Below are 8,959 nucleotides of genomic sequence, written 5' to 3' on the forward strand. Positions count from 1 at the left end.
GTAAGAGAGAAGTATTTCCTGCCCTTATCTTGTCACTTATTAACACATGCAAAGTAGTTTCAGAAGCTGTTTGAAGGATCACAAAAATATAGCAGGAGGAATGAAAAGAGACAAAGGCATCATAAGCAGGGTTATCCATGTTTTATAAATAAGGAAACTGAGGCACAAAAAACAAGTGATTTCTTCAAGCTCACACCATGAGTCAGGGTGAGAACAATGGAATCTGAACTCCTGGTGCCCTGCTCTGACCACTCACCAACACTTCCTTGTGGGACAGACCTCCACGCAGCTTAAATAAATCTGCTGATGTTATTATACATGCAATATTTGGCAACATGATTCCAAGCAGAACTGAGGGCTTGTGACAGAACTTCCATCTGCATTTGAACTGCAGGCAGCAAAGATGTCTTCATTTCACTGTGATTAGCACAAACTACAGAGCAGTCTTTGACAGAGGCGTCTGTTTGAAAGTCAAACTGGCGTAGGTGATCTCATCGTTAGGACACGTAGGAACCTGCAAACATTATTTGGAAGTGAGGAGCTGCTGGAATTCTGACTGGATTTCCTACCCTTCATTTTGCTTTCTAGGATGCTCTCAAATGTAATCTAGTGTGAGTAGTCTGCTCCTTGTGCATGGGGAACACAGAACTTGCCAGACCGATGGTCCACTAGTCTAGTACCCTATGACCATGGTCGATATTAGAGACTTCAGAGGAATCAGTACCATAATGGACAATTATGGAATAACTTGCCCATAAGGAAAAGCTTCTTCCTAATCATCTCAATTAGTGATTGGTTTATGCCCTGAAGCATGAGGGCTTATATATGTTTATCCTATCAACATAGCTGGGGAGTCACATAATGTCAGAGGTGATATCCCATCTCTAAGGAACTGCAGAGGGGACCGATTGAGTCCCTGAGGTATTTGGAGAATGCAGCATTTGAACCAGGGCAGGAAATATCTAGCATCCCTCTACAAACACCTCTTCCAGTCTCTGGCACCACACACGCTGATGGGGATGAGGAGGCTGCAGACATGAAAAACTGAGCACTTGGGTGGCATAGGTAGGAGTGCTTATTGCTTTCCCAGGGAAAGCACTAGCTATAAGTTAAGGTAAAAGGAACCTCTGAATAACTGTTACATTGATATGAACAAACTTCCTGTTTTCAGTCCCAAATTCACGTTCATCATAATATAGCATTTTCTACAGAGAATCTGAAGACGTGTCATGAGACACACCAAGGAAACAGTTCCGACCTTTACCTGGGTGTTTTCAGCAGGTGCCTGATGCACAGTATCTGAAGGATCCTGCTCTTGAGAAGTCTTTCGGGGTGTATTGTGAACTGTAATGGAGACAAAGGGATAGGTACCAATGACGGCCAGGCCACAGAAGAAATCCCCGCCCTCTGGGTATGCGTTCAGAGTCATTCTAAGGCCTGGATGAATTGATCCAGTTCACGAAGTGAGGGGAAGGGCAGAGGGCACAGGAAAAATTGGGGGGCAAACTGTTCTGCAAATAGAAATAAACTTTTAATCAGGCAGGTTGGAGAAGGAAGGGCATAACCCCAAAGTGTGCAGCACAAGGCAGTGTGGGGAGAAGGAGTACAGTACGGTCTGACCTGCATCCCCTGGATTGTTTTACTAGATTGTCTGTATTATGATGGTGCCTAGCAGTGCCAGTCATTGACCAGGACTCCATTGCTCTGGGTGCTGCAGAAACACACAACAAACAGAGGGTTTGTGCCCCAAAGAGCTTACAATCGAAGGGTCTCTCTTCATTGCAGAGTTAGCCCATGGAATCAGGCCACTGCTTAGCCTAGCTTGGGTGTTAGCTGCCACACTGCAAAACCAAACTCAAGTCATTGGACCCTCACTAGCAGGGCCGGCTCCAGGATTTTGGCCGCCCCAAGCAGCCACACAAACAAAAAAAAGCCGCGATTGTGATCTGCGGCGGCAATGCGGCGGGAGGTCCTTCGCTCCGAGCCGGAGTGAGGGACCGTCCGCTGAATTGCTGCTGAACAGCTGGACGTGCCGCCCCTCTCCGAAGTGGCCGCCCCAAGCACCCGCTTGGTAAGCTGGTGCCTGGAGCCGGCCCTGCCCACTGGGGCCAGGACTCTTGGGTTCTTGGTGTTTGCTGTAAACTGAGCCTCTCTATGATACTTTCCCAGGGAACTGTGGGAAAATTTGTCCACCCTTCTGATCACACAGCAGGAATTGCGGGAAGGCACTGAAAGACTATCAGCACTTTACTTGAGTGGCTTAGCCTGCATCCTCATTGCAAAGTATGTGGGTTACCAGCCTGAATGAAAAGAGAAATGCCTGGCTCAAAACCACATCTCCGAAAAGGGCCAGTTAGCTTGGGTTTAAAGCATCACTAAATATGGGTGATGGGGTTTGTGTGGGGACAGGAGGGAGTTGGAGCAGAAGCAACACCTGAATAAAAGGCCGAACTAACTTTGCAGCGAAGACAGACCCTAAGTAATCTAGTAACGTGGATCTTATCTGTGTGGATTCCCACAGGAAGACCTTTGAAAGGTGTGGATGCTGGGTGCTTTGAAAAATTTGGCTCAGGGTTTTTAATAGTCACTATTCTTGGCTACCGTGGGCTTTATGCTTCATTGCATGATGGCAAAATTACCACCATTATAGCTGAAGTGGTGCCCAGAGTCAGGAGGTAGATGAAAAGTCATTGCTACAAACAGATACTTTTGGCTACCATGTATTCAATATTCAAAGTACATTCACATGCAAAAAGACCCAGCACACCTGTCTGGTTTTTTTTTTTTTTTTTGAGTATTAACATTAAATAGACATGTGTGGACAGTTAAATATGTGTAATCCGAGTTTTCACTCAATGTAATCAAATCACTAGAAACGACAGGTCATAGGTATTGTAATGATGCTCACTCTGTAATATGATAACACCCTGTTAGAGAGATCGGATTATTATATTCCTGCTTAATGTTTCTGTAAACAAACGTTCATTGTGGTAATGATATTTTTGTTTCACATGGCAAGCGTTTGTAAACCTATTAATACTTCCTAAATACAAAAACAGTAAAAAAGAGAAGTCATTGCTGTTAATGCTGCATTCGAGCAGATATCATCTAAGCATATTTCTGAACGAGGTGGCATTATAACATTCCCAAAGTTATGCTTAAAAAGATAAAGGGCCTACCCTGAACAAACATGGCAAGGAGATTCTAAGTGAACACTGTCACTTCCTCCATGAAAAACCTGCACCCCCAGCAACAGCATTTGAATGTGGAACACCTGAGATACTCAGTCCTAGATCCTAAAAGGCATTTAGGCATCTAAATCCAATTGATCTCAATGTGAGTTAGGTGCCTAAATACCTTCGAGGACTTGGCCCTTGGAAACCAGCTGTCCTCTGCCACAAGCTATGGCAGTCCAATATCCTGCAAGCATCATTCCTCATTGCACATCCCTTACCTTTCCTTTTCCTGATAAAGTAGATGGTTGTAAATACCAGCATGGTCAATAGGACGGCAGAGATACAGGCCACCAATATGTAGAGGAACTCAGGTCTGTTAGTGCACAGAATACAGTGGGTTAGAAACAAACAGCTCCCCCCTTTCCTACTCTCTGTCCTGGCTACCACCCTGGCCAATACTATCTCAGCACCTCAGGGCCTTATGCTGAGTTCAAACACGAATGTTACCAAAACCTCCGGAACCACGCCCGGTGCACTGAATTCAAATCAACAGAGATCGATGTTATTGGATAACAAAATCACATGTCTACAGAGAGCTGCTATTTAGCGGGCCAAAATTCCAAATGAGAGGGAAGAAGAAAGAACCTAAGAAAAACCTGTGTGATCATATGAGATGTTTGCAACTAATAAGTGTGTCATTCAGATATTGTTATTGGCATTAAAAGCATTACCACAGGTTATGCAAGCTGCAATATGGACCCTCACATTCATAGGAATAAATATGGGTAACAAGATCAGCAATTTATTTAATTCTAAGTAATGGGAAGAAACTTGATCTAAACAGACCAGATTCAGCCCTGATATAACTTCATGAAATTACACCTACTTACACCAGGACTGAGCCTGGCCTGGTAATTGGAAAGCATTGTACTAGAGACCATAAAACCTATCTCCCATTGAAGTTGATGTCTTGAAGTGGAGCAGGATGAGGACCTCAGTGTATGTTTTAAAATGTTTTGGCTTTTCACACCCATTACGGAGCCTGAGTTTCAAAGACATAAAAATGCTACATTCAGAAAATGAACATAAATCTGATGAAAAAGGTAAGTATGTGAAGCAAACATACACATACAAAAATATCCTTTCACTTCAGATTTAAACTCAAATATATACAACCACCCGACCACAGGGATATTCACTGAAGGCATTAATCTGCTGGAGGCAGATTATCCAATTCACACACTAAGAAATGTATTTCAGTTTGCAACCTGCATCTCTTGTGGCTGGAGAAAATCTCTGGGGGCGGCGGCTGCGGGGGTGAATGGGGAGACAGTAATGGGTGTTTTTACTAACAGTTTATATCTTTGAAGGAGTCATGAGGTATATTTCTGCTCACTGTACATTTATGGATGACAAGATTCAACTCTCATATGCTCCAGTTTAAATCAGGAGTTACTCTGCTATAGTCAATGGAGTCACTCCTGATTTACAACAGCGTAAATAGGAGTAGAATTTGGCCTGACATTTTCATTTCCGTGAAATTTTGAAAAGCTAAACAGTTTATCACAGCATCACCACTGGGCATATCACATCAGCCTGTCAACTTACATTGTTCTTCTATTATCTCATTTAAATCAAAATGTGGTGGTGAATGTATCAGAGAGTTATCATTTTAATTTAAAAACATCTCTTTTGGAATCTGATGTAGTACTTACTTCCAAGCTCTTTATGACTTACTGGTTATGTGGTTTCCATTAGAATTGCATTAAGGGCTGACGAAGAATACATATTGTTTGAGTATCAGCAATATAAATATATAGATTCTGAGCAACCCTTTACAATCAGAAACATTAAAGTCACTGCCCGTAACAACTCTCCTTGGAGTCTGTGAATGATCTCACGCCACCATGACAATTAACCCGCAAAAATAGTTCTTGTTTACTTATCAAATATGGTCTTGTCTCTTGTAATCATGACTACAGTAGTTGTGCTGGAACTGGTGCTGGCAGTGGTGGTGCTGGCTGCAGGTGATGGTGCTAGAAGTGAATACAAAGAGCATTAAAACATGTTATCTGTTTCTTAAAATAAGTTTCATTCTGCAGCAGTGTTTCCAGTATTGGATCTGTTCTGCCCAGAGGCCCATGACCCACAAGGGAGCTATTAATGTACATTAGTGTGAGAACGTTCTTTAAAATCTTCTTTTTATGTTTAATAATTGGAATGAAAGCTAGACTATGGTAAATCATGCTGCGAGATGTACACAGCCACACTTTCCCTGCTGCCCAATGATGACCAAATATTATTACCAACTACACTAATGTAGCTCTGTTGAAGTCTTGGGATTACACCAGTGTAACTGAGAACAGAATTTGGTTCATTTCCTCCCTGTGTTGGGTTGGACCCCCCGTCAGGGATGTCACCTGATGTACTGTGGTTTTACTGAGCCTCTCCTGCTCCACCAGCCTGGATTCCCTCTCCCTGTGTCGCTAAATTAGGCTCTCCGGTCTCCTGCAGCACGCACACACACAGGTAGGGCCACAACCAGCTGCAAACACAGACTGAAATCAGCGCTGTGTGAGAAGGCTCCCCCAGCACTCACGTGCACACCCCTTTTGGGAAATATATATTGTTTTGCACTGTATAGAAAAATCTGCACAGCGCAAACTCATATCATAAGCATATTTTCATAAAGGATATGGAGTGTAACATCACACCCCCATGCAAGATATAGTTACCTGGATGTGATTTGTGATTGTTTTTTGAGCTCGAACTTCCCATTCTCTCTTCCACTGGTAACTAAGGATAAAAAGTATGTATATACTGTTTAGAAAACTCCGTAGATTCTGGGTCTCTGATTTCTAAGATCATTAGATTGTGTTCTAAAGTCCTGGTCTGATTCATGGAGGCCAGGTGTCTCTGGGTCATTATTAATTACTAGTATTAATAGTTTGTACTGGAAACCAAAACTCTGGGTCTAAACAGCCCCAAACTCTGGGTCCACTCTAATTTGTACTTCTCTGGAGGCTTTCATCCAAGGAGCTCAAAATGCTTAAACTGCAATGGATTAAGCCTCATGACATACCTGTGAGCTAAGAAAGTATTATCCACATTTTAGAGTGTGTGTGAACAAACATGGAGAGGATAAATAACCTGCCCAAACAGAAACAGCACGAAGCCTCCTTCCTCCAGCAGCCTCCATGTTTCCTTGCTCTCAGATGGAAAGAACTTTAACGAGGGGTCACCCTCAGGAAAATGCTTTTCAAAGGGTGACGAAACTATGAAAATGAGGGGCAAAAACACCCTCCCTCCCCCCCATTCTCTCTCCCTACCCCTCTCTCTCTTTTCACCCCAGATTAAACAAACAGCCACTGCACTTTGGAAGCAGGCCCTAGCCTGAGAGATTGGTCAGCAGTCTTACTGGAAACCTGGGGTAATGGACTTCACTTTAGTTTGTTTAGGTTAGAAAGCATTTTATCTTTATTTTTCTTATACCCATTTCTGAACTTTAATACCTCATTACCTGTAACTCAAACTAGTTTTGTTCTTTAATCAAAATAATCCAGTGTTGTGAATTGTTTGGGTAACTCGATTTAAGGTGGCAAGGTGTTGTGTATTGATCCCATTAGAGGGGCAACAGACCTATGGACTGGACTGTCCAGGAGAGGGCTGGATAGTGCAGAACACACATTGTGGGGGAAAATTCAAGCCTGGAGCGTGTTGTCACCTTGCAAATAGTAACCAGTGCTGCTGGAAGCCAAAGTGGGGGCTGGTGTGTTACTGTCAGGCTGCTGGGGTCAGAACTGCTGGACCCGCACGGTAGCTTTACACAGACACTCAGGGAGTAACCTGCACGTTGACAGGCTGCTTCTGAGGAACCTCAGTTGGAGTTACAACAGCAAAGTATTGTGAGGCACCCAAGGTTGCGGAGCAGGGGTGACACAGCCCCTCACTGGTCAGCATTGCACTCTGAAATGTTCTACTAGGCCATACTCAACATATTTTTCCATGCTTGTAAACAAAAGGTCTATCTACTCTTAAAGACACTGACTAAAGTAAATCCTGTTTCAATATCAGAGGGAAACAGCCAACTTAAAAACCTCACTTCTGCATGAAAATTATCTATTTTGTGCAGCAGCTATGAATATAAATGAAAGGTTAGGAAAAAAATTTCTTTTCACTTTATGTTGTGCATTTGACAGCGCTTGATGTTCCCCGGTATAATCAATTAGTCCTCTATTGTTTGCGTAGGTCTTTCACACATCAACAAAACAGGAAAAAGTATTATTTTTAAAATCTCAGGAGATGATCTGAAAACGCTCAGAGATCTGAAAATACTGATTGATTGAAAGGCACAAGCCCTAAAAAAAAAAAAAAAAAAAACTTAATTGACCAGATTTGGCGATAAATATGACTGATTTATTCTTTAAAAAAAAAAAAGAGAACACACATTTGTACTGGTAATTAAGATAAATGAAATAACTACCTCTTACCTCCTTCCATAAAATTGTTGCTCACTGGACACCAAGAAAGTGTTCCAAAGCTTTCACAGCTGCAAAAATGACTTGATTTTCCAAAGTAGATCAGTAACAGCTATCAGAGGTAATTCAACATATCTACAGCCGTTCCGATGTTGAAACATCTGCTGTCAGAGGAAGTTTAGTAATATCAGATTTTTGTAACACAAGAAACCACCCGTTTTCTTTCATGTAAACAAGACCTATTTTTTGGCCAACAAATATGTTTGAAATCAGGTGTCAAAATTCTGATTTACTTTTTATTAAGGGAGAGTGAACACAGGCAAATGTTTTGGTTTTGCAAATCTCTTGAATTTTTTTTTCCTCCTCTGAATTTAAAACTTTGTTTTTAACAAAGCCAGTCAAAATTTTGGTTGACATTCAGAATTTTTGAAATCTTTATGATTGGTTCTATTTATTTTTTTTTTAATTGAATCACCATGTTTAAAAAACTAAAGCTTTTTTCCCCCCTTGTGTTAAATTCTCATCCCTTTTCAGCACAGCATTTAAACACAATAATCTTATTTCAATGGGAAGTAATTTATGAATAAATTACTTACCAGAGTAATGTGCATAGCTGAATAAGGATGAGATTACTCACATTTAAGTGTTTTGCTCAGTTGGGGCTTGTATTAGGGATAGACCTCCACCCCAAAAAGATCAGACAATCAATAGAAGGCCCTATCTATGCAGTATATTGATTGATTTTTGTTTAAAATTCTCCACTTGCTCCTTTTTCAAGTCTCCAGTAAGTGGAACACACACTCAATAACATTTGAGTCAAGATGACTGAATGGGTTCAAATGTAAGCCAAGTGATTTACCTATCCTTACTCAACATTTGTACTGGTGGTTTACTTTCCACAAGGCACATTACTGTTGTACTTGGATTCTCACTCTGCTCAGGAACTGTTTATATCCCAGTAAAACTATTTTCACATTGAAATTGATGTTTTTGAATGGGTAGGGTTAATAGAAATGTTTATTAACCAAAGCCTAAATTTTGGGCTTATTCCACCATTGTTCAGTTATGAATTCTGTGCCTGCTTTTCTAGTACAATTGGTGCAATGGATAGACAGTAGGATGGAAAACTGGAGGGTAGTGGTCTCCATTTGTTTGGAAATATAAGCTATTTAACTCCTGTTTGCAAAGTTACTTTTACCTTAAACAACTCTACATCCAGCAACCATAGTCAGTTCTGCAATGAAAGCAGGTAGATGGGTAACAATACACTGAAGTTGAGGACACGGAGTAACAAATATCAGCTCC

The 8,959-nt window shown here is 41.5% G+C and overlaps 1 protein-coding gene across 2 annotated transcripts; it reads right to left on the reverse strand.

The window, feature by feature from the left end:
* Positions 1-290: 290 nt before the first annotated feature.
* On the reverse strand, positions 291-7,802 carry LOC101953258 (uncharacterized). 2 transcript variants are annotated; one of them, XM_005303565.5, is made up of 6 exons: positions 7,667-7,802; positions 5,912-5,972; positions 5,119-5,212; positions 3,455-3,549; positions 1,265-1,344; positions 291-514 (listed from the first exon to the last, which is right to left on the reverse strand). In XM_005303565.5, exons 2-6 carry the CDS (start codon positions 5,952-5,954, stop codon positions 434-436), a joined length of 393 nt encoding a protein of 130 aa, XP_005303622.1. In that variant the 5' UTR covers positions 5,955-5,972; positions 7,667-7,802; the 3' UTR covers positions 291-433. The 2 variants fall into 2 exon arrangements, with proteins under 2 accessions (XP_005303622.1, XP_065447540.1); XM_065591468.1 differs by lacking the exon at positions 7,667-7,802 and having other exon boundaries at positions 5,912-6,099.
* Between the last annotated feature and the right edge of the window lie 1,157 nt (positions 7,803-8,959).

Source organism: Chrysemys picta, chromosome 4 (genome assembly GCF_011386835.1).
Source record: "Chrysemys picta bellii isolate R12L10 chromosome 4, ASM1138683v2, whole genome shotgun sequence".
In the NCBI taxonomy this organism is placed as follows: Eukaryota; Metazoa; Chordata; order Testudines; family Emydidae; genus Chrysemys; species Chrysemys picta.

Excerpts from the sequence above, each read along its gene's own strand:
- LOC101953258 (XM_005303565.5), bottom strand. The coding sequence starts at position 5,954 with ATGGGAAGTTCGAGCTCAAAAAACAATCACAAATCACATCCAG. Across the intron at positions 3,550-5,118 it reads GACAAGACCATATTTGATAA|ACCTGAGTTCCTCTACATAT; the intron begins GTAAACAAGAAC and ends GTGCACTAACAG. Across the intron at positions 1,345-3,454 it reads CTTTATCAGGAAAAGGAAAG|TTCACAATACACCCCGAAAG; the intron begins GTAAGGGATGTG and ends TCTCCATTACAG.